Source organism: Globicephala melas, chromosome 5 (genome assembly GCF_963455315.2).
Source record: "Globicephala melas chromosome 5, mGloMel1.2, whole genome shotgun sequence".
In the NCBI taxonomy this organism is placed as follows: Eukaryota; Metazoa; Chordata; class Mammalia; order Artiodactyla; family Delphinidae; genus Globicephala; species Globicephala melas.
In genome coordinates this window covers 99,121,020-99,147,064 of record NC_083318.1, presented here as the reverse complement: position 1 = coordinate 99,147,064, position 26,045 = coordinate 99,121,020, and the positions used below count along the sequence as shown (strand labels likewise).

Here is a 26,045-nt window from a genome sequence, read left to right as displayed (position 1 = left end):
AACATTAGGCAAAATAGACTTTTAAGACAGAAACTGTTACAAGACACAAAAAAGTTTATTCATGATAATGTTAAAGGGCCAATCCATTCAAGAAGATATGACAATTATAGACATATATACACCAAAAACAAAGCACCAAAGTAAATGAAGCAAAAACAGACAAGAATTAAAGGGAGAAATAGTCCAACAATAATAGATTGAGAATTCAATACTCCACATTTACATTTAACAATGGAAAAACAACTAGACAGAAGACTCAATACTATAAACCAACTACACCTAGTGAACATCTACAGAGCACTCCACCTAACAACAGAATACAATGCTCTTCTCCATGGCATAGAGGACATTCTCCAGGACAGACCATATGTTAGGCCACAAAACAGGTCTCAAAAAATTTTAAAAGATCAAAATCATACAAAGTATGTTCTCCAAGTACAATGGAATGAAATTAGAAACCAATAACAGAAGGAAATTTAGAAAATTCACAAATATGTGGAAACTCAACAACACACACTTAAACAACCAATTGTTCAAAGAAGAAATCACAAAGAAACTAGAAAATACTTCAAGATGAACAAAAATGAAAACACAAGATCTATAGGATGCAGTGAAAGCAGTACTCAGAGGGAAATTCACAGCTATAAATGACCATATTTAAAAAAATAAGAAAGATCTCAAAGCAATAACCTAACCACCCACCTTAAGGAACTGGAAAAAGAAGAGCAAACTAAACCCAACACAAGCAGAAGGAAGGAAATAATGAAGATTAGAGACAAATAAAATAGAGAACCTTAAGGAACTAGAAAAAGAAGAGCAAACTAAACCCAACACAAGCTGAAGGAAGGAAATAATGAAGATTAGAGACAAATAAAATAGAGAAGCAAAAAACCCAAATGTTGCTTCTTTGAAAAGATCCACAAAATTGATAAATCTTTAGTTAGACCTCATATTATCTCAACTTAAACTAATCATACTTTTGTTCCCACCACTCCACTGAGACTGCATTTGTCCAATCCAAGGGCCACTGCTATTCTCAAATGACTTGAATTCTTACCAGCACTGACACATTTGAGCACCCCCTTCTTCATTTGGCCCTCATGCTTCTCTCCTGATTTTCCTTCCTCCAGGCCCAATCCTTTTCCATCTCCTTGGCTGGTTTCTCTCCTTAGCTTGATCTCTAACGTTGGAGACTAAGGGCTCTGTCTAGGCCTTCTATCAACAGTCTCTTCTTATGTGCCCACATCCCATAGCTTCTAATAGCATCTCCAGGCCAATGAGCTCACAAATCTGATCTCCAGCCAGGGCAAGACCCTCAGCTCTAGACTTAAATTCAACTGCTTGTTGGTCACATTTACCCTGGCATTTCACACTTTACGTGCTATGTCAGTGGCACCACCTATCCAACTGCTCAAGCTAAAAGTCTAGAAGTTATCCTACCAAATCCAATCAATAAACAAGTGCTATCATTGTCACCTCTAAAACATACTCTGAATGTGTCCACTTCCATATATTTCCACTTCTGCCACCCTAAGCCAAGCCACCACCATCCTTTACCTTTATTACTGCAATAGCCTTCTATCTTAGATACAGCAAACTGTCTCTCTGAAGCACCATTTTATTCATGAACTGGAGGTTATAAACCTAAAAACATGTCCCAGACACCCTAACATGTAGAGTTCTGGGTTAGAATCAGCTACTGCCAGTTAAAAGCACTAGCACAATATTTGTAAAGAGAAGGAAGACAGAGGCAATCTTCCTATTGGTATTGCTGTTGGTAAGCGAGGTCACAGAGTACCAGTGCTTGGAGGAAGTTGTAAGGGTTAATTTGGTATTCCAGTATCTGGCCAGCTTTGTGGATATGAGGCACAGTGTCAGTGATGGCAGGATTCCTGAGCTCTGGATTCAACTACTGTGGGAGTCCTTCAGCTCCGTAGCCCAGCAGTAGCCCCCCACTACTACTACTCTAGTCCTTCCCATCAATTTTGTAAATGTCTCGCTCTTTCTTTAAAACCCCTCTCTGAATAAAATACCTAAAGCAGTTTCTGCCTTGGCATTCAACCCTGATATATCTAACTGCATCCGCTCTTGCCCACCTATAATCCATTCTCCATCCAACAGAGAATTCCCTGAAAAGTGTAAGTCACATCACGCCATCTTCCATTTAAAATTCTCCAGTGGCTTCCCACCACACCTAGAAAACAACCCAAACTCCTTACCATGGTACCAAGCCCTAATGATCTGGCTCTGCCCACTTCTCTGATGGCATCCAGCCACTGGCCTTCTCTCAATTCCTGGAATAGGCCAAGCTTTGCCCTAGATCTTTACTACATGCTGTTCCATCTTCATGGAATGCTCTTCCTTCTAGTTTCTCAAATATCTATTCTTTTATGTTTAGATTAGATGTCACCTTCTTTAGCATCCCCTTTGTAAAAAGCCACTCTACCCTAGTTTCTCTGCAGAGCACTTACTGGTGTCTAATTTTCTGTTGCTGTTTATTATTGACTGCTCCCTCCAAAAATGGATGTACCATGAGAGTAGGGAGGGACTTTGTCCCCTTATAGCATACTGTAGATGCTCAATAAATATTTGCATGAATAACTTAGGTAAAATCTGCAAGCAGAGTACATTTTACTTCTGTTAGAGTTACTCCAATGTTTCAACAAAAACTACAAATTCTTCTTAAATATTAAGTTGAGGATAACAGCAGTTTACCATCTAGGCTTGGGTGCTAGGAATTACAAATTCTTTTGGCATACATTACATTCAACTTTGTACTCCAATGGGTTTTTTTTTAAACCCCAAAACAAGTCCATTTTAACACTGCAGCTGGAAAAACCAGCTATCCAAAAATCACTGATTTTTTTAAAATGTGACCTAGGGAATAAGGGGGGAAGAGAAATATTAGTGGGTAGATTTCATTCAGGATTACTGCCATTTTTTCAAAACTACTCTGACTTTTGCAATATCATGTTATGATTTTTTGGTTTTTTTTTTTTGGCTGCATTGGGTCTTTGTTGCTGCGTGTGGGCTTTCTCTAGTTGCAGCGAGTGGAGCTACTCTTCGTTGCAGTGCGTGGGCTTCTCATTGCGGTGGCTTCTCTTGTTGTGGAGCACGGGCTCTAGGCATGCAGGCTTCGGTAGTTGTGGCATGGGGGCTCAGTAGTTGTGGCGCACGGGCTTAGTTGCTCCGCAGCATGTGGGATCTTCCTGGACCAGGGCTCGAACCCGTGTCCCCTGCATTGGCAGGAAGATTCTTAACCACCACGCCACCAGGGAAGCCCCATGTTATGGTTTTTAAGAATAAATATACTCATTTTCCTCTCTTAATGCTACCTCCTAGCTCCCATCTGCTGTGTCTGGGGAGGCCTCACACTTGCTAGTCTCTAGAGAAACAGCACCATCTGCTGGGCAAAGCCTGCTGTGCACCTGTCTTGGTGAAAAACGCTGGGCTCTCAACTTCTTGTGCCACCATGAACTGGACACCAGTTGGGCTTAGCAACTAAAGCCTGCCTTGCAGAAGGCCAAACAGAAAGCCCTGCTACCACAGAAGTGCTGATAAGATTAGAGACGCCTGAGGCTTCTCTTCTAAGAAACCAACTTGGGTTTTGACCCAAGATTGGAAATCAGTGCCCCCGAGGGAAAGAGCACAACTAAGGCAGATCTGGATTAACAAATAGAAATAACAAGAGCCACAACTTTAAGAGACCTTTGTCCCCTGCATTCTCTGCAGACAAGATGCTGAGAAAATTTAGTAACTTTGTCTGTTTCCGGAAATTGCAGAGGTGAGAATTTTTTCCCCTTTCCCTTACTAAGGATCATGATTTGAACTGGACTCACCTCCTAGCTCACTACCCACTCTCTAGGCATTTTTCCCTTCCTCATGACCAGCCTACTTTATGACTCAAGTTCTTCCTAAGATCCTTTTCCATCACGTTAATTATGAATGCGTTTCCTAAGACCTCAGAAATATTCCACTCACCTTCTTTTTCCCTTCCTTCACAGCCCACTCTGAGGAACTGAATCTGATATTGCAACTTTCTCTTAATTTTTTAATCTATTTCCATCTTCAGCTACTCAGTATAAACTACAGTTTTTCTGGTACCTTTTTTATCATGGATAGTAAATGTCTCTTGCTGTAGACAATGTTAGTGTCCCCCCAAGGTGATGTATTGATGGTGGGGCCTTTGGGAGGCCTTTGGGGCCATGAATGGGATTAGTGTCCATATAAAAGAGGCCCAAGAAAGCTGCTTTACCCATTCTGCCATGTGAGCTTACTGTGAAAAAGACAGCCACGTGTGAGGAGACAGGCTCTCACCAGACACTGAATTTGCCAGCACCTTGATCTTGGACTTCCCAGCCTCCAGAACTGTGAAAAATAAAGTTTTGTTGTTTATAAGCCACCCAGTGTCTGGAATCCTGTTACAGCAACCTAGATGGACTAAGATACTTCTCCAGCTCAATTCTCTGCTGGCTAGATACTGAGCATCCTCCTTTTCCTTTAATTCCTTTCTAATCTAGTCCCTGGTGCATAATTTTCTTTCTTTCCTTCCTTAATTTTCCAATTGTTCATTTACTATCATTAAGAGACCCCTTTTCTTTCGCCTTCTCATAAACTTTTTCAGAAACTATATGAAGTTCATCCTTTAATTACCATTTGGGCTTTACCATCACTTACAAATTACTCCCATTTCTAAGATTTACGTATATTCATTCCCCTTTCACTACTCTTCTGTATCTATCTTCATAGTCCTTAGATTTCTTCATTAGCTACTAGAAGATAATAACTGTCAACATAAAATCTTTTACATTCCCTGTCCTCTCATATTTGCAAGGCTACTTCCTTTTCCTTATTCAAAGCATCCCCAAAATTATTCCTCCAGGATTCATTAGTTTTTCTTGATTAATTAGGAGAATAATTGCCTCCTTCAAGCATTATCTTATATACCTCAAATATAAGATTCTCAAAAATCTAAGAAATCTACTCATATCTTGAATGTTTACTATCCAAATGAAATAATAACCACTAAGGTTAGCCATATATGTATATATAACTCAAATGATAGTCAGTGATTTTCTACTGGCATTCCATTAAAACACACACATGCATATTCACACATATCACAAACACACACAAGATTAAGGCAAAAAACTAAACTAAAATTCTTATTTGTCCAATCTCTCTTCAGTTTCTCTTCTGCTTATGGCAGTAAGCAAACCTACATAAAACTGAGTGAAGGAACTTCCCTGGTGGCGCAGTGGTTAAGAATCCACCTGCCAACACAGGGGACACGGGTTCAATCCCTGGCCCGGGAAGATCCCACATGCCGCAAAGCAACTAAGCCCATGAGCCACAACTACTGAGCCTGCGCTCTAGAGCCCTCGAGCCACAACTACTGAGCCCGCAAGCCACAACTACTGAAGCCCACGTGCTGCAACGAGAGGCCACAGCAATGTGAAGCCTGCACACCGCAACAAAGGGTAGACCCCGCTCACCACAACTAGAGAAAGCCCGCGCGCAGCAAAGAAGACCCAACGCAGCCAAAAATAAATAAATACAATAAATAAATTTATTTAAAAAAAACAACAACTGAGCAAAGAAGAAAATGTTTTTATTAATTACCACATGAAATTGACACGACATCCTATTAGGCTGAACTAGGATAAATAATGCTGTTATAAAATTTACATTTCTCATATCCATTTCAGAGAAAACATTAGATATTAGGGCTCTTCTAGGTCTTATGGACAAATTTCAGCAAACCTTTTGTTTTTTAATAGTAAACAGCAGTTAACATATGTTCTCAAACTGTGCTAAGAAGTAGTTAGCAAGGTTAACTCTGAAATCTGTGATAAGTGGCAGGGTTAGGACTATTTGTTAAACATTAGGAAGCACATTTCTATTTTAGCTGTTACGTTAGTGCATCTTTTTCACTGGTAAGGCAACTGCTTGCTGTGGGTACCACAACGATTAGCAAGTTTCTTAAGTAACAGATATATGATTAATCAAGACTCAAATGAGTTTCCTTTCCCAACTTTGCTCTCTTTTGGAGCAGAAACAAATAGCTTTGTCATTTGTAAATAGGGAAGGTTAATAGCTTGAAATTCAGTTGCTGTAATCTTCTAACTCACAATTTAAAAGAGGAGTAGATTATTACTAGGAATGTCTTCGAAATACTTCTAGTTTTTAAAATAACCAGGCTTCTGAGTAACTTCTCAAACCTACCTTTCTATTTTGGTACATGACTTGATAAACATAACACATTTGACCTGTATAGTAGTAATTTCTTCTATCAACTATATTTCGCCCTCAATAATGGTTAGAGCTGTGGTTTCAAACAATTTCTACATATAAAGCATCATCTTTAAATAAGTTTCCTTTTCACTGAACTGAGATTCTTTTTCCCACTTACGTGCTTGTGAAAGGTAATTTGAACATACACACACTTACATACCTTATGTATGTGTATGTATGTATTTTTTAAGTAAGTTACTTTTACCATTAGAATAAAACTAGACTACAGGGACAACTCTGTGAAGACAGTTTGGTCTTCCTTAGAACTCCTCCTCTAGGTTGAGGAAGGCAGGTACAGTTCACTGAAGGACGTGATGAGGCTGAAGTAAGTCTTCTCATCATCTGTTAACCCTGCATTGCCAGGTCTCACCACCACAGCTACGTGCACGTCAGCTTCCTCAGCAGCGCTGGCCTCTGCGAAAATCCAAATATGTGTCAGAAATGGCAGAATATGATGTTTGGGATTTGCTTCAAAATAATCAGAGGGATGTGGGAATGTAACAAATAAGTCTGGTCCAGATTTGGTAACTGTTGAAGCTAAAAGACAAGCACAGGGGGTGGACTTATTATTCTTTTATATAATTTTTAATTTTTCCATAAAAATTTTTTTCAAACGCATAACTAACTGTACTGACAGACAAGGAGGGCAGTGTGTCCTAGACTTCTAAGCTTTATTAAGTACTTATGAATGCACAAAGACAGAGCCATGTCCACAGCTTTCTTCCATTCCCTCCCATCAGTCCTACAGAGAACTGAGCTGTTTCCCAAAGGACAGGCTGTCAGGAATAATACCAATTAAATAGATATGGGGCAAATGGAATCCCAGGATCTAATCAGGCTGAAATACCTACTCTCACACCTGGAGCCCAAACATGTCACAACCCTTGGCTAGACTGCCCATCTTTTTTGTCTGGCAAATTCCTACTCTTCAAAATTCAGCTCAAATATTCTATCTTCTAGAGCTACTACCATCTGTATTAGAACATCCTATGTGCTCCATTAACACCCTGTATTTAGTCCTATCAAGACAATATGATTTGACATGTTATTACCTGTTGTCTCTCTCCTCATTGGACTAAGAGTGTTTTAAGATCAGTGACTGCGTGGAAGTAAAAACAGGACTAGTCAAATGAAACTAAGTAAGCTATGTATTTGAGGGGGTATCTCTAATATGTCTTGGGTTATGTACCCCTCCTCATTTTGTGTCCATCTGAAAGATAATAGCTAATACCTTGTATTAATTTAGCACCTACTATGTGCCAGGTACTATTCTAGGACCAGAGATATGTGAACAAAACAAAGTTCCTGCTTTCCTGGAACTTCCATTCCCATCTACATCTTCACAACAACCCTGAGGTTGTTAGTATTACTATCTCCATTCTACAGATGCAGAAACTGAGAGCTAGCAAGTGGTAGAGGTGAAATTTGAAATCGTGTGTCAGACTCTGTGGTCTGTGCTCTAGAACAAGGGTCAGCAAATTATGGCCCACCGCCTGTTTTTGTAAACATGGTCTTATTGGAACACAGTCACACCCACTCACTTATGTACTATCTGTGGCTTCTTTTGCATTACAAGGACCAGAGTTGAACAGCTACTACCTGGCCCTTTACAGCAGTGGTCCCCAACATTTTTGGCACCAGGGACTGATTTCATGGACGACAATTTTTCCACGGACCGGGGTAGTGGTGGGGGACGGTTCAGGCGGTAATGCGAGCGACGGGGAGCGGCAGATGAAGCTTCCCTCGCTTGCCCGCCACTCACCTCCTGCTGTGCGGCCCGCATCCTAACAGGGGATTGGGGATCCCCTGCTTTACCGAACAATTTTGCCAACTCCTGCTCTAGAGCATTGCTGCTCTGAGTGTAGTCCCTGGACCAGCAGTGTGGAAATCACGTGGAAGCTTGTTACAAATACAGAATGTCAGGCTCCCCAATGTGCAACTACTGAATTAGGACCTGCAATTTAACAAATGACTCCTCTGCACAGATAGTAAGTTTTGATCAGAAATTTCAAGGAAGGAAAACTGGCAAGAGAGGAGGAATTGTAGGCAGACATAAAGTACATGTGCAAACAGTAGGAGAATGGACACAGGACACAGGTCTGTGGTCACAGAGATGGGGCATACTTGGGCAGATAGAGCAAAACTGGGGAAGAATCTGAAACACATTCTTTGCAATTCAGATCTGGTGTAATAAGAAACCCCAGTAGTTTCTCAATCTGTGGAAAACAGCTAGAGCAACGGAATGCATTAATTAAAGGGCAGCAGTACTAAGAAAGAGTAAATGGGGCAGAGCTGTCTCTTCCACCTACCCACCTCCTATGAAAGGACTGTCACCTCCCAGACCAAAAATAGTGCTCCAAAATCCCCACCTCTGGCAAATTCTGCAGATGCCATTCACTCCAGCAGCAAAGGCATTGCCTTCCACGCACCCCAAGTTCCCAGCCTGGCTGCCTCAAGCACAGTCCTCTGGACCAGCAACCCAGGATCTCAACCACGTTGAGTCATCACGATCCATGTGGGACTTACTAGTGGCCGTTCCACATTCAGCCTCTTACCAAGATCACCGTGGGGCAAGTTTTTGTCCTTAAGCATCTATTTGCTCTTTTCATATATTATTGAGACACTTATCTAATAATACTTGTTGACTTCAAACCCTGGACCTCTTTTTTCTTTCCCTCCAAAGGGAAAAGTCTTTCAGTTCTCTCTTTTATATTTGAGTATTATTTGGGATATCAACTTAGTCTTCCACTCTGCCTTGGCAGTGGAAGTCTGGACACGTGCTACTAAAACACAGGATCAGAGACAATAGAAAAGAGCAAGGCAGGTAGCCAGGTGCCTGGCCCTGTCCCAGCTACAGGTGAACCCAGGTCTGGCCCTACTGCCTAAGCAGGAATGGGGCTGGCAGAAGATGAACGGCAGGAATAAAACCTCCTTGCAGAGGACTCAAGGGAGAGACAACTTGGAGATTATCTCTAGTCTCTAAAGAGAATAGGAATAATTTCTGGGATATGGCTTAAGAGAAAAGAGAAAGACTTGAAATTATGATGTACTTTGATGGCAACTAGAAAAAAAATGTGGCTAAAGACAAGAATATGAAGAAACTATAAGTGGTCTTCGGGCAGGGGTTACAATTATTAGCGGTAACCAAAAAGCAGGGAATAAGGCGAGAGTCTGGGGATCACAGGTTGAATCATGCATTCAATCCCAGAATGCTTGGGACAGGCTGACTTTGTGGGGAGCTCCAGCCACAAAGCAGATCTCTAATTCTAAGCCTGCAGACACTCACCGATCAAAATCCTAGCGGAATTAAATATAGGGCAAACCATGGATTTTCATCTCCAACAGCCCTGTTTACATGAATGATTAAAGAAAAGCAATTCACAGGTTAAACCAGCTAAACTCACCAGAAAGAGATCTATTTCCTTTGCATAAGGAGCAAAACAAAGCAAAAGGTCTTCAAATTATCATTCCTCACACCTTTATCTACACAGATAGTAAAGTGACCTACCCAGCCCACCACTCAAAGCCCCAAAAAGCCATTCAAGGAAGAGGGTAAAATGTAGCTTTGAATCAGTAAATGGTTTATACACAGAAATATGACAGGCAAACATTTACAGTACGCTGACAGTTCAAAGCAGAGGCCAGGTGAAATAGCTATTGGTACATAGGTGTAGCCTGGCCAGCTGGTTACACAGTGAACCTTGAAGCTGTGTGTCCACGCGTCTGTCTCTCACCTTCAGTGCAGTTAAGACACGCAAATGCAAAGCTTTCCAGGATGCAGAAGAATAAGATGAGTTTGTAGAACCTTGCACTTTGAGGCTGACCCAAACCAGGACGTGTAGCAGGGGCAGGTCTCCGCTAAATCTACTGAGCTTTCAAAATTCCAAACAACAAATGGCTGTGATTTGCTACCATCTCCCTAGATCAAAAATTCCAGTCTAGATTCACCGAGGATTGAAATTTAACAAAGATATTAGCGGTTACTGAATGTCAACTGTACGTCAGGTAGAATTAAGCCTGTCTACCACTCTTTCTCTGGAACACACATTATGACTTCTTGAAGGCATTAGATGACCTATGCTGGTTAAGATATTTTTTTTAAACTGCTTCACAAATTAGTATATATTTGTTTATATGCCTACAGATCGTACCTAACATGATAAACCAAAGCAGCAGACAAAGAATATACTCACGCTAGCACAGATAAGATGCCTTTGCCAGTAGCCTGGGTTTGCCTTTGGGCGACATCTCTGAAAAGTCCCAGTGAGTGGGAGTGACTCTAGTTCTGCCACAACGAACAGAAGGGCTGGAGGGAGGAATGTCAACTACAGACTGCCGAAGCTGCTTCCACGGGGCCCAGGAGTCCCTCGGAGCCACCAGATAGGAGAGCGCCCCTGCCCTCCGCCCCTTTTCCCTACTTCCCTTCTTGAGCCTGGTGAAATAGATGTAGTGTATCAGAGCAGCTGCACTGTACACAAAGCCCTGTACTATGGGTAAACGAATGGTAAAACTTATGATCCAAGATGAATGGAAGAAACACAAAAAAGTAAAACTATCCTCCAACACAAGTGCAATTACAAATACACCAAAGTAGGACCCCGAGAGACGCACAGACTCTAAGGAAAATGACCACAAGATCAAAGGCTGCAGCCAGCTGAGGGAGTCTGGGAAAGCCTCGCCAGCCAGGGGCAGAGACCCCCCACCTCCCCCAGCACCCCCCGACCTCTTCGCCTGCTGCTGCTTGCTTCCTTCTTCACTACCGGTTCCTTCTGTAATTCTCTGGAGGACTCATATTCTCATACAGATAGATGCTTGAGCGTATGCTTTACGTTTGGTCAAAACTGCTCTTGAGGGCTTCCCTGGTGGCGCTGTGGTTGAGAGCCTGCCTGCCGATGCAGGGGACACGGGTTCGTGCCCCGGTCCGGGAAGATCCCACATGCCGCGGAGCGGCTGGGCCCGTGAGCCATGGCCGCTGAGCCTGCGCGTCCGGAGCCTGTGCACCGCAACGGGAGAGGCCACAGCAGTGAGAGGCCCGCGTACCGCAAAAAAACCTGCTCTTGAAATCACTTAAATTGCCGATACTGTACAGTATGTGCTGTTTCATACATTCACTCCTTACAGTGATAATGCATGTGCTAATGCACTGTATATCATATAAAGAGGGCCATGCTGGGTAAAAAAGATGCCAATTTTTAAACATGAGATCCGTGTGCAGTGAGGCTGAGGTTTACAACATGAGGGGCGCCCAGGGCCTGAGCCCATCTGAGGGAAGGGAGAAATGAGGTTCCTCCTCGCTGAGGGGCAGTGCTCATCAGCCAGCAGGAAAATGAGGCAAAATCGCTCTAACTACAGACTTCTCTCTCTCTCTCTCTCACTTTTTTTTTGCTGAGGGTGTATAGCTGATCTCACTTCTGTTAAGTACATTTGATGCAGGTCCCCTGTGACTTGACTGTGCTGGACTGGCCACACACCCACGCGCATACTCCTGGCTGCATGCTCCTTCCCACCCTTACCGCTGGGTGCCTCTGTTATCTCCCCATTTCATGTTAAAAGGAGAAAAATTCATCTTTCCAATGCCACTTCCCCCAAGGATGGGTAGATGGAGAGGGAGGTGGGTTGGCTGTTTCACTGTTTCCTTTTATAAACCTGCTTCATTTTCCGGGGCTACCCACATAAACTTTCTTTACGAAGGCAAAGCGTGTGCAGTGCCAGGCTCGGCTCCCACCCTGGAGCGTACAGTGCAAGAAGTCAGATTACTCACCTCGGGTAACGTCCGTCAGAAACAAGATGTTGTTGGTTGAGCACCCAATGCTGCTGGCAATCTTTCGATAACTCTCACTCTCCACTTTGTGTCCAATCTTGGTATCAAAGTGACCGTCCACAAGCTGGACACAGAGAAGGGGAAAGAACGATGCTACTAACACACATGCAACCCAGCCCCTCTGTCTCTCATCCCTTTTCTCTGAACTACTCGACAATCATAGTGACTTCATCCACTCAACAAATATTCCCTGTAAGTCTACTTCATAGAGAATTTTATGGAAGCTACAAAAAGTAAATATAAACTAAGGTTTTATAGAAATAAACATTTGGAAAAAGAAAACTACCAATTCAATGTATATAAGATCATTTTATAATCTTGGCCTTCTTCCATTAGCATTAATTTTGTATCCAAAATCTTTTAAAATATATATGCCCTATTTCCTATCCTTAAAACACTATATTCACTCAAACTACTTGTTAGACTGGGTTTCACCCGATGAAAGGTTCTCAACATTGTCCTTTTGATCCCAGAATGACCAGATTTCTCTAACCTGCTTAATTAGTAAGCTATTACTTTACTTTCAAGAAACCTTCATTTTCTAATTAAAACATTTTTAAATTCTACCCAAGAGCTCATATATACCCTTGACATCTTAGAAATAATTGGGGTCAAATATATAACTTACTAATTTAACCAACAGTCATTAAAATAAGTTCACATTTAGGATCAGCTATTACGATGTGATCTTTCGAATATTTTCAGAACTTTTCACAAACTAAAAATAAGCCTAACAAAGATAAATTAAGGTAATATTAATATTGTGATTTTTAAAGTTAATAATTGTTTTGCATACTTTCTTTCTCTCTGAAGTCTGCCTCACACTAAGCAAGTGTAGAATAAAGTTTTATTACTGAACTCGGAGGGTAATTACTGTGTCCTGTCTACTCTCACCTTATTGTCTATTTCATCAGAGAGAGCAGAAAAGAAGCTTATATCTGTATTCAGAGGAGAATAGTTAACAAGCAATTAAAGGGTTTTACTACTGATTTAATATTTGACTTAGAACTAAGATGAAAAGCAGGAAAGTAAGATGAGACTATGACAATCTCCAAAGTCAGTGTTCTCTGCACATGGTAGAGGGTCAATAAATATTTATTTAAAAAAAATAGTTGGCTGAGTAAACTACTGTGAATCACTAATTTCAGCCTGTATTCAGTTAGTCAGCATTTCTTTTTAAAGTCCTAAATGTAGTCCCTTTTTCCAATGACTACCCTGTCTTCCAGGGGACGTAGGGACTGTGGGACAGAAAAGCTAGCAAGACTTTTCTCAGGTACAAGGAATGTTAATAGGAGGCCTTAAGTAATCACTGTGTAATAACATGCCCAGTTCTCTTACAGAAGAATGCTGAATCTGCTAAAATAAAATCTGTCTCTCTCCAAAGTACCAGAAACAAATGAATCCACCATTTACTCTCCTGCATTCAAGAAGTCTGTGTGCCCTTTTGTGAGGGACAGTGGCATGTGCCACTCTTTTACATCTTACCTAATACTTTAAACAACCAAAAGAAGCCATTAGTTTCCTTTGCTTTGGGTTGATGATTTTCTAATACTGACAAGATAGCTGATTTACAAGCTAGCTTAGGTCTTATTTATCTGTGAGATATATAGATATATATATATATGGTTCTAATACTACTGTCATCAGAATCACTTAGGGTAGATATTTGAAAATGCAGATTCCCAACCGTAGCCCAGACCTTCTGATATAGATTTGCCAGGAAACAGGGCCCAGGGATCTACATTTTTAACAAACTCCCCAGGTGATCCTTATGCACAGCAAAGTTTAAGAACCCCTGATGCAAAGATTGGTACCACAGCTACACTTCACCCTTCCACAATGTATTCCCCAGTTTTTCCACTTCTTTTTTACAACCTGCATAGCATATGTAAATGCAATTATCTGAATGCTGCTTAGCTTATAACTTTAGCACTCACATTCACTGTTTTATGCTTTGATGGTGTCAAAAAAACAAAGTAATCGGGTAACCTACCTCAAGAATATCTCCCTCTGTAGAATGCCCAAATAACAGTTTCTGTGCCTCTACACTCCCTGAAGAATAGATATACACCTTCATTCCAGCCTCTCTCCATTTCCTGACTGCTGGAACCACATCTTCAAAGAACCTAGAGGGAAGACCACCAAGTTGAAATGAAGGAACATGTTATCCAGCCAAATGAAAACCAGTCAAATAGCTGCCACAAGTTTCTCTATTTGTGTCCAAATGGTGGCCAGGAAAAGCACCTCCATGAGACTGTGAACTCCTGCAGATCTAATGAGCGTGTCCCCAGAGTTCCAGGGTCACAGTAGATTAGAAGCAGTAATTTAGGTCGAGGGGAAAAGAGTTTTTGACAGACAGCCACACTAAGGACAGTAAAAAGTGATTACAGAAAAAGAGATAAAATAAGAAAGGAATTTTTTTTAATTGAAGTATAGTTAATTTACAATGTTGTGTTAGTTTCTGGTATACAGGAAAGTGATTCAGTCATATATATATATATATATACTTTTTCAGATTCTTTTCCATTATAGTTTATCACAAGATACTGAATACAGTTCCCTGAGAAAGGGGTTTTTTGAATTGCCAAGAAATTCAAAAAAGCAAACAACAATACTAGTGTACTATTGTGTGCCTTTGATATAATTCATGACGAGAAAAGGTTCAATTATGTCCAGCGTGCCTTAAGAGAGCATGGAAATGCTTTTAGAAAGATCTACACCCAAACAATTAAAAAAATGTTTGGAGGCTCAAAGCTATTAATCTTTGATTAGCTAGAAAACAGAACTACGTTTCTTGAGAACTAAGAAAACCTTAGGTTTTACTATACAGGAAAAAAATTATGTAACAAAGCAGTGAACAGACATGTACCATTTCACATTAGCTAATCAGCAATGATTCCTGACAGTCTTGTTCACCAACTCTACAGTGGACAACATCACAGGAGATGGGTGAAAAGAGAAGTACAAGCAACTTGGGATGTGGAACCAGTCATCTATAAAAGATTAACTGGAAAATGTCAGAGAAGTCTTCTACTGGATGAAACAACATTGAACAAAATGAAGAAAAGGGATTAGCTACTAGTTCAAAACAAGCAGTAACTGTTACTTTGTATGTTACTTTGCACTCAGAGACAGGATTAGTCCATGTTGAATTTGCAGATTGTTATTGCTCCAAAGCAGGGCTTAGAAGTCAAAGATGATTTATTTCAAGTCCTTGGTTTTATAATTAAGGAACTAAAACCAGGAGAAGGATGGGCTAACTCCTGTGAGCATCATCTCCTGACTCCAATGCTTTGAGTGTTTTACCAAGTGAACTAACTGATATTTACTTCCACATCACTGGCTTATCCTGAAATTCTAAAGCATCCTTAAAAGGTGGAAGCCCCTTGTAAAGTACGTAAGGAATGGCATCTCAGTTGACAGAAAAACAAAAGAAATATAGGCAGCTAGTAACAGTCTTGGATCTTAGGGTTTACATCAGGCAATGCCCTGAAATCCTTAGTGGCAGCAACTTATTAAGATTTCTTAATATAGCAACATAGGACTCACGAGTCTCCTTCGGCAGGAGTGCTCTTAGGAACCCCACAATCAAGACTCCGAGGTCTGGAAGTTGCTGTAAGAGCACAGAACAGAGTGGCACTGCTGACACTGAGTAACCCCACAGTGACGGGGTGCATAATTTTATAGCATTCTTACTTCTCTAACAGAGCAGAAAGCAGGTAATCTAACTTTCAATCCTGGGAAGCAGCCCAACAGTGCTGTCACTCATACACTAAGGATCAGATATGACTTAGTTCAAGGAAGTTGCCATTTTCTAAGAAGCTGTTTTTTGTGTGTGGGGTTTTTTTTTTTTTCTTTTTTAATTGGAGTATAGTTGATTTACATCTAGGAAGCTGTTTTAGACTTGAGTTAAAAGTCTCCAACCATCACACAAAGCCAGACATGGGCCTGGGGGATTTATCTGGGTGAAATGCTTTATCCCAGCTTTGAAAAAACAAAACAAAATAACTCACTCACTTGTTGGAATAAAAAGAATGTTGATTTTATCTACTTGGCAAATCATGCAACTTACACTGGAGAGAGAGGACTAGTGGAAAATGTATTTGCTTTGGTGGCTAGTGAAGTGTTTAGAGTCACTTGAGGAGCTACATACTCTGCTTTCATGCTCCCAGCTTTGAATGCCGCTCTCCACATGTGGCCCTGCAGCTGTTTCAGCGCCGTGGTCTTCCGGTCCAGAGACATCTGCCAGCACACGTTATCTACCACGGCCTGGATCATCCGCTGCAGGTCATCCGCCCCATTCCCGGATGCTGCTGGGATCGGAACAGCCCCATCCAGGTGGGAGTCCTCTTCAGCCTTTAAATCATAAACAACACAAAATTTGTTTCTTACTCATTTTTAAAAAGATCCCTTAAATGATACCTGAAAACTAGCAGACCAACTTTCTCCAACCACCATTAGCACCGAGCCCTGTTAAAATTAAAGTATCCTACGCTTTGGGACTGATATGAATGATTCCTAAAAAAAACTGGATTATAATTAATAAATTTACCTTTCCTGTATCACTAAAGCTGAAACTTAAACCAAGAGGCATGTTGTGTGTGAGAAAAGGGATAGCACAAAATGATAAAATGTTATAATAAGACCTGGTTTGTTGATTCACTTACTAGGATCAACAAACCAGGACTTCAATTAAATCAGATCATTTTCTCTGCACTATAACTAACTGAGGAAGAAATAAAGAAAATCTCAGTGAAATTAGTTTATGCCTGGAATTCAATGAAAAGAAACTAGTGAAGCAATGTCTGGGGTTGGTTTACATTCAGTCTCCTGCAATCTCCCACATCCTGCAAAACCTTAATAGCTATTTAGAAGCTGTTTAGCCTATGACAATGCATATGTCCAATCCCTAAAGACTCAATGATTGATTTATATGCTACAATGAGGGATTATGTATGTATGTTTCAACAACAGGAGTTGAGACAACAAAAAAAGGTAAAGAAGGGAGTGTTTCAGACTAACCCTGAGTTATCTGGAAAATTCAACAAATCCAAATGCCCCATGCCTCAAAGGATGTAACTCTCTTTCCAATCCTAACTTCTAACATTATAGAATTTACAGAAAGCCTTCCACATTGTCCAATGTAGAAAATTAACTCAGAAAAGCCAGAGAGTTAGCTCTGCATAGCATGTAAGACCTTTGCCAATGAAGCAATTTTAATAAGAAAAACAACAGATCGGTAGTTCCACAGCACACGATGTGGAAGGAGAAAGACTGAAAACTGGGGAGGGATCAAAGTAGAACAAAGTACATGTAACGAAGGCGAAGGCAGGTATGAAGGCTGGGCTGAATGTGAGCTGGGGAGAGAGGTATGTGAGGGCCCAGGAACTCTGTGGAGGGGCAGCAGGGGCTCATGCCATGAGGAGAAGAGAGTGGAGAATGAGGTGATGAGGTGTTATCACTTGGAGACATTGATGAAAAATGTGATCAGATGGCACAAGACCCTTTTGCATTCCATCCAGAAATGACTTAGTTTTATAAATACATGATATTTTATGCAACTGAAATAGCTCCAGAAAGAGGCAATTGTAGAGACCACAAACTGCCATTGATGTCATTATATCTGGCCTTTTAATTAGGTACTGTGAATTCCTAAGCAGGCAAGTCACTACAACGTCCATGCCCTGTGAATCCAGAGCACTTATTTTAAAATAAGCTCAGAGAATATTCTAAGTCTTTAGGCATCCTCAGTTCTAACACCCTTGGGAATGTAGAAGCAATGGAATAGAAATATCCCAACCTGTTTCCTCAAAAGATTGATATCCTGCTGGCACTCCTCTTCTTCCCAATGTGTCTGCAGATACTCTTTAACATTTTCTTTGATGTAAGGAAATAAAATGTCCTGGATAAAAGTGCAAAAGAAAAAAACAAGAATTAGCTTTAGTGGTTTGCATGAGATCAAGTTCTTCAACAACCTCACCTTAGCTAATTCTAGCAAATAAGACAATGAAAATTTCATTGAAAATATGAAAATTGGTGCTCCGGATATAGGAGTCAGACGGAGACTGAGAAACAAACGAACTAGATCAAGAGTCAGCACCTACAGCCTGTGGGCTAAATCCAATCTTCTCCCATTTTTGTAAATGAAGTTTTATTGGAATGTGTCCACACTCATTTGTTTACAGGGTGTCTATGGCCACTTTGGGGCCACAATGCAGAGCTGAGTACTTGTAACCAAGACCATATAGCCCTCAAAGTCTCAACATTTCGCATTCAGTCTTTTACAGAAAAAGTTTGCTGACTCAAACCAGATGGCTAGACTATACATCCTTGAGGGTAGGGATCAAGTATACCCTGCTCACAGCTACATCCCCATTGCACACCACAGTACTTGGGACATGCACATAACTCAAATATCTTGTGACAGAATGATGTCCATGTATGACAAATGTTTTTGTTGTTGTTTTAATTAATTTATTTATTTCTTTATTTTTGGCTGTGTTGGGTCTTCGCTGCTGCGTGTGGGCTTTCTCTAGTTGAGGTGACCGGGGGCTACTCTTCGTTGCAGTGTGCAGGCTTCTCATTCTGGTGGTTTCTCTTGCTGCGGAGCACGGGCTCTAAGTGCACAGGCTTCAGTAGTTGTGGCATGCGGCCTCAGTAGTTGTGGCTCACAGGATCTAGAGCACAGGCTCAGTAGTTGTAACACATGGGCTTCGTTGCTCAGCGGCATGTGGGATCTTCCTGGACCAGGGCTCAAACCCGTGTCCCCTGCATTGGCAGGTGGATTCTTAACCACTGAGCCACCAGGGAAGTCCACAAATGTTTTAAAAAAACACCTGATCATGATGATTCTTTCTTGGAAGTCAGAATACCTACAGAATTACCCTATGTATTCTGATGTGCAAAACAATTCAGAAATAAATAACCTGTCAGTAATCCATGCATTGGGAACATGATTCTTCTTAGGTCAAAATTTTTACATCTACTTGCAATTGTAGTGTATGTATCTTTTCAAATCCAATTTGACACATTCAGGAAAATATTAGTGTCTACTATATACTAAGATATGCTACTGCGGCATGGAGAAGGGGATTGAAAAGATAAACAAGTCACAATCCCTTTTCTCAATAAGCTTCTGAAGAATCTAGTGGGGGGGGATGGAAGGTAAACAGAGAATTGTAACATGGTGCAATGGGTGAGACAGAGTATGAGCAGAATGCTGCACAGATCCGGGGTGTAATGGCCCTGCAACAGTCTTAGCAATAATCAGTCTGAAAAAACAGAAAATAAATATATGCTCTGAATAGAGACAACAGGTATACAATTCAGAGAAGGACTTACATTTTAAGGGAAAGTCTATAATCAAGTGGAATCCAAGAAGTCTGTTTATTTAAATTGATTCACTCATTTATTTATTTAAATATGCACCAAATGCCCAGTACGGGGCAGGCCTTTGTGGCAAGGGCTGAGGATATAATTGTGCGCAAAACCCATACGTGATCCCTAATCTCAAGGAGCCAAGTAGCAGAAACAGACATTAAAGTTAAGGTGGTACTTCAATAAATGGTACAGACGAGAGGTACACAGTACTACTAGGGCATAATAGGAAAGTTTGACCTAGTGAGGGAGGTCAGGGAAGCCTTCGCTGGAGAAGTGACAACAGAACTGAGATCTAAATCAATGATTCTGAAAGTGAGATTCAGGACCCCTGAGGTCCTGAGACCCTTTTAGAAGGCTCCACGAGGTCAAACTATTTTCAAAAAAATACTAAGATGTTATTTGCCTTTTTCACTTTCATTCTTTCAGGAGTGTACAATAGTTTTCCAGAGGCTACACAGGTGTGATATCACAACAGACCCAATGCAGATATGAGAATCCAGCCATCTTCCTAGCCCGTTTATAAAATGTAAAACAATGTCTAAAACAGTCTTCTAACCATGTTTTCCAAAACAAACAAAATATTCTTCATAAAAATATATTATTTATTAAAGTTAACAAATTAATAGGGTTTATTGTTTAAAATGAATAAATATTTTTAAATTTCTCAGTTTTAATTGCTAATATGGTAAATGTTGATCAATATAACCCACATAGGGCTTTCCTGGTGGCACAGTGGTTAACAACCTGCCTGCCAATGCAGGGGACACGGGTTCGAGCCCTGGTCCAGGAAGATACCACATGCGGTGGAGCAACTAAGCCTGCGCACCACAACTACTGAGTCTGCACTCTAGGGCCCGCGAGCCACAACTACTGAGCTCGCGTGCCACAATTACTGAAGCCCTCATGCCTAGAGCCTGAGCTCCGCAACAAGAGAAGCCACTGAAATGAGAAGCCTGCACACTGCAACGAAGAGTAGCCCCCGCTCGCCGCAATTAGAGGAAGCCTGTGTGCAGCGACGAAGACCCAACACAGCCATAAATAAATTTATTTTTAAAAAAATATATATATACACATATATGTATATGTGTGTATATATATATATATATATATATATATAAAAAACACACATAAACAGAAGTTCTTTGGGTCCTCAGAAATTTTTAAGCGTGTAAAGGAATCCTGAGAATAAGAAGTCTGAGAACCACCAAAGGTGGATAGGACTAACCTGGAGAAGACTAGAGGAGAGAATGTTACACACACAGAGAACAGTGTGGGTAGGGAAAGACTCCCGTAGTGTGCAAAAGGCCCTGGAGACAAGCAATCCTCTTCCCTGCAGAGAGGGCTCACTAAATGTAAAAATAAGAATGGGCTCCAATTCACTAAGTGCCAGCATGTGCTACTGCAGGGTCATTTGTGCCAAACGGCACACCCAGTTTCTTCTGATTAGTACTAACCAGTAGCAGCCCACCACCCAGCTTTGTGCTGAAAATCACTGATCTGTGTCTTCTCCCTCTCTTCCCTTTCCGCTTCCTCCTTATTACAAGCTTCTGCATCATGAGATTTTCTTAACTACTGCTACAATAGAGTGAACAAGGGCAAAAAGAGAAGAAAGAAGCTGGCAGAGGAGAGGCGGTGGGGGGATGGGCAAAGTAGGTGAAGAGGTACAAACTTCCAGTTATAAAATAAATAAGGCATAGGGATGCAATGTACAGCATAGGGAATATAGGCAATAATACTGTAATAACTTTGTACGGTGACAGATGGAAACTAGACTTATCCTTATTTTGTAGTGTATAAAAATATCAAATCACTATGTTGTATACCTGAAACTAATTTAATATTGTAAGTCAGTGATTCTTCAATTAAAAAAAAAAAAAAAGAGGAAGCTGACAGAAAACTTTTTATTTTATTTCCTGCTAACAGGCCTGGGGGATGACATGGTTAGGACATAGTTAATAGATCATTATGAATAAAACCATGTTTTTTAGTGTGCATAGAATTTCCCTGACTGGAACAAAGGCTTGGCTCCATAATTAGAATTTTTTTAACACTTCAGAAGACCCAATTCTAAGTTCAACTTAAATTGCACTCCCAAATGAAAATATACAACACAAGAAAGTTATTTTGGATTTTTTTTTAAATGGTAGGCCTGAAGTGTTTACCTCTCTTCACAATACGTTTTTCAAATTTCACCTGCCCTAGTAAAAATAAAGAAGCCATTCGGGATTCCCTGGTGGCGCAGTGGTTGAGAGCCCGCCTGCTAATGCAGGGGACACCGGTTCGTGCCCCGGTCTGGGAAGATCCCACATGCCGCGGGGAGGCTGGGCCCGTGGGCCATGGCCGCTGAGCCTGCGTGTCCAGAGCCTGTGCTCCGCAACGGGAGAGGCCACAACAGTGATAGGCCCACGTACCGCAAAAAAAAAAAAAGAAGCCATTCAATTTTGTTTGTTCTCATGGTGCATTCCAGTAAGTAATGGATCACTCAGCAGATTCAGAACAGTGTGATCAGACAAAATTTTCAGCATACTTGACACAAAAGCTTTGTTTAAGCTCCATAAAATCTCATTTTTGATCTTAAAGAAGGAAAATGAAGAGCCAAGATTGACAGCTTTCCTTTTCTGCAAGAGATTCCTTTTACTGGGCTGATACACTTCTGATTTTCTTGAAATACTCGGTTTTCTCAGCATGCCCCTCCTCATTCCTTGCTTTCTCCCACTTAGCATCTCTCCTGCACTCATGCACTGTGGCAGGACTGCAAACCCGCCCCCACTTGAGAGTGCTATCTGAGAAGATGCAGCAGAACCGAAGGCGCACATACACAGCACTTCTTCTCCTAGGCAGACACACATGTGCAGAGAAGAAAGTAAAAAAAAAAGTTTACTGTCCCACTGGGTATGCTGCAAAATAATTGGAAACAACCTAAATCGTCATCAGCTAGAGAATAAACGGGTATATTCATACTCTAAAACATTACATAGCAGTTAAAAATGAATGTACTAAAATCGTATTTATCAACATGAATATAAACTCTAACATATGAATAAAAGTCTAATACAAAATGGGATGTGCTAAGGGACTCGGTTATAGCTGTAATGTTCTATTTCTTTAAGATCTGAAACAAACATAATATGAAGGTTTAATTAGCTTTGTGGTCGGTGCATAGTCATTACATTAATCTTTATCCTTGCTTGTTTTAAATGGGTTACAATTAAAAAACAAACAAGCCACCTTTGATCCCTCGTCCTACACCTTTCTCATTTGGTCCTTCTCCTCCAGCGGCCAGCCTCCATTACTCCCCAACTCCTAAGCAACTGGAATATTCCCCAGGGAAAACTTTTGGTCAGATTCAGGGCCACCCAGTAACTGAAGAGCTGAAGTACTCAAAAAATTTCTAAACGCATGCAGTGCTGTATTATTTACTTTGTGCTTCACAAAGTTGAATTTCCTATATCCAGCTTTACTGGTACCAAGAACAATTCATGAAGAGCCTGTTAATGCTGAGAGCCCAGGTCCTTAATCTCTGTGGGAGAGCAGATAAAGAGTACAGACTACAGGCAGCATGCCAGGCTGGGGTCCTACCTCTGTCTTTTACTAGCTGTGTTCAAGTAACTTATCCTCTTTGAGCCTGTTTTCTCATCTGCTAAACGGCAATGACAATACCAAGCAGTCACTGCAGTCATTAGAGATAATCAGATGAAAGCACCCAGTACCTTACCACTAATTATATACTCCAGCACAAACATTTAAACTGGGCAAGCATCACCTTTACCCCAATTTAGTGATAAATAATTGCAGAGAAGTCCCCAGAGATAAATCACAAAGACAACCAACTCATTCATTCAACATTTACTGAGGACCTATTGAGTGCCAGACATTTCTGATAACAGAGTTATAAACCAGAGACCCTCTCCTCAGAGAACTCACAGAAATAAAAGGTTAAGATTTCAAACAATTCTAAACTTTTAGGAAAAGCTTTAGAAATTAGAAATTACTTTAGAACTCCTGGTCATCCAATTTGCCTCTTTCCTCTATCCATAAAACTCCCCTCTGCACTAATACACAAAGGCAGGCAATGAAGCTTGAACTTAGTATAACTGGAATTGGCATGCTAGCAGATCGAACAGTCTATTTTAGTGCAAAAGTGTTACTGCATAACATAAAAGTACATGGGGCAAATAACTAAATTGTGAAGATTTTATCCATTCTTTAAACATACTTATTGAGCATCTATCATGCAAAAAAAAATGCCTTCAAGTTGCTTATTTTTAAAAGCCAATAATTATATCATAGCCTGATATGTACTACGATACCAGGTAAGAATGCTCTAAAAATAGACTTTTTAAAGTTAGTACTTATTGCCCAAACCTGCCCATTGAAAATTTTCAGGCTTTAAAATTAATTCCAGAAATAACTGTGATGATAAATACTTTAACTTCAGTTATAGTTATAATCCATTTATAGATAATTTCAGAATTCTATAGTATGTAAAAATGCTGCAATAAACCCAGGATTCTATAAGCATGTAAATATTTTTAGTTCACCGGTCACCTATGGGGTTGTTACAGTAGTACATATAACAAAAGGCTACAGAACTAAATGAGAGTACTTGTCTTTCAGGGGACTACGATTAAATTCCACTAAATGTTAGATGGGATACTCTGCAAGCAGAAATTTATTATTCTACACAGCTCAACGACAGCATTCTGAAAAAGCTCCATTAGGGCTACAATATTTCTGACGATCTAATTAAAGAAGTTGCCTCATAAATGTTCAGAAGTCCAAATATGGATTTGCTTTATGGTCAACTGGCTGTTTTAATGAAAATGTCATAGAATCAATAAAAATAAAATTGTTGCTATAATATTTACTCAAGTCTCCTTTGAAGAAAATGGGTAATAAAAAAGTAATGGGTAATACTACTGCTATTTAAAGAAACTATTTTAAAAGGCTTCCAAAGGAACCACACAGTGCAAATGATTTATAGTATTTGAGAACTTAATATTTTCCAGCCAGAAAATTAAACAACACAAAGGCAATATTGGTGGGCTATTATTTCTGTATTAATCTCAGAGGATAAAAAGCAAAGGAACAGACTTCCCTGGTGGCACAGTGGTTAAGAATCCGCCTGCCAATGCAGGGGACATGGGTTCGATCCCTGGTCCGGAAAGATCCCACATGCCACGGAGCAACAAAGCCAGTGAGCCGCAACTACTGAGCCCACGCACCACAACTACTGAAGCCCGTGTGCCTAGAGCCTGTGCTCCACAACAAGAGAAGCCACCGCAATGGCCCGTGCTCGCCGCAACTAGAGAAAGCCCGCACGCAGGAGCGAAGACCCAACACAGCCAAAAATTATTTTTTTTAAAAAGCAAAGGAAAATCAAGTAGCTTGATGGATCTTAAGAACAAATCACAATTCTTGGGACTTCCCTGGTGGTGCAGTGGTTAAGACTCCATGCTCCTGATTCAAGGCATCCAGGTTCGATCCCAGGTTGGGGAACTAAGATCCCACGTACCGCAACTAAGCCCGCACGCCGCAACGAAGACCCAGCGCAGCCAAAATTAATTAATTAATTAATTTTAAAAAAAAATCACATTCTCTAAATAAAAAATAGAACATAATCGTATTTTCGGAAATGTCTAACAGATAAAATCTAAGAGAATATGGACATAAAGGTTTACAAAGGTTTTCTCTGGGTCATGAGATACCGAGGGGAAACCCCCCCTTTTTTTTGACATATTTATTTCTACAATGAAAGTGTATAGTCTTTTTTTTTTAAGATTTTTAAAAAATTTTTATTGGAGTATAGTTGATTTACAGTGTTGAGTTAGTTTCTCCTGTACAGCAAAGTGAATCAGTTATACATATACATATAACCACTTTTTTTTAGATTCTTTTCCCATATAGGTCATTACAGAGTATTGAGTAGAGTCCCCTGTGTTATACAATAGGTCCTTATTAGTTATCTACTTTATGTATAGTAGTGTGTATATGTCAATCTCAATCTCGCAATTTATCCCTTCCCCACCTTCCCCCGCTGGTAACCATAAGTTTGTTTTCTACATCTGTAACTCTATTTCTGTTTTGTAAATAAGTTCATTTGTATCATTTTTTAGATTCCACATATAAGTGATAATTATATGATGTCTTTCTCTTTCTGACTTACTTCACTTAGTATAATCATCTCCAGGTCCATCCATGTTGCTGCAAATGGCATTATTTCATTCTTTTTTATGGCTGGGTAATATTCTATTGCATATATATACCACATCTTCTTTATCCATTCACCTGTTGCTGGACATTTAGGTTGCTTCCATGTCTTGGCTATTGTAAACAGTGCTGCTATGAACACTGGGGTGCATGTATCTTTTCGAAATAGAGTTTCCTCCAGATATATGCCCAGGAGTGGGATTACTGGATCATATGGTAGTTCTATTTTTAGTTTTTTAAGGAACTTCCATATTGTTCTCTATAATGGTTGTACCAATTTACATTCCCACCATCAGTGTAGGAGGGTTCCCTTTTCTCCACACCCTCTCTAACATTTATT

General features: G+C 40.4%; 1 protein-coding gene across 2 annotated transcripts in view; it reads right to left on the bottom strand.

The window, feature by feature from the left end:
* Window positions 1-5,594: 5,594 nt before the first annotated feature.
* ENOPH1 (enolase-phosphatase 1) overlaps window positions 5,595-26,045 on the bottom strand; it is a 35,912-nt gene continuing 15,461 nt past the window's right edge. For both annotated transcript variants that reach the window (XM_030878006.3, XM_030878007.3), the window contains exons 2-6: window positions 17,916-18,017; window positions 16,269-16,471; window positions 14,109-14,241; window positions 12,056-12,179; window positions 5,595-6,708 (exon numbers count right to left, since the gene is read on the bottom strand). In XM_030878006.3, coding sequence (XP_030733866.1) covers window positions 6,569-6,708; window positions 12,056-12,179; window positions 14,109-14,241; window positions 16,269-16,471; window positions 17,916-18,017 — 702 coding nt within the window. In that variant the 3' untranslated portion in view covers window positions 5,595-6,568. The remainder of the gene's footprint in view (window positions 6,709-12,055; window positions 12,180-14,108; window positions 14,242-16,268; window positions 16,472-17,915; window positions 18,018-26,045) is intronic.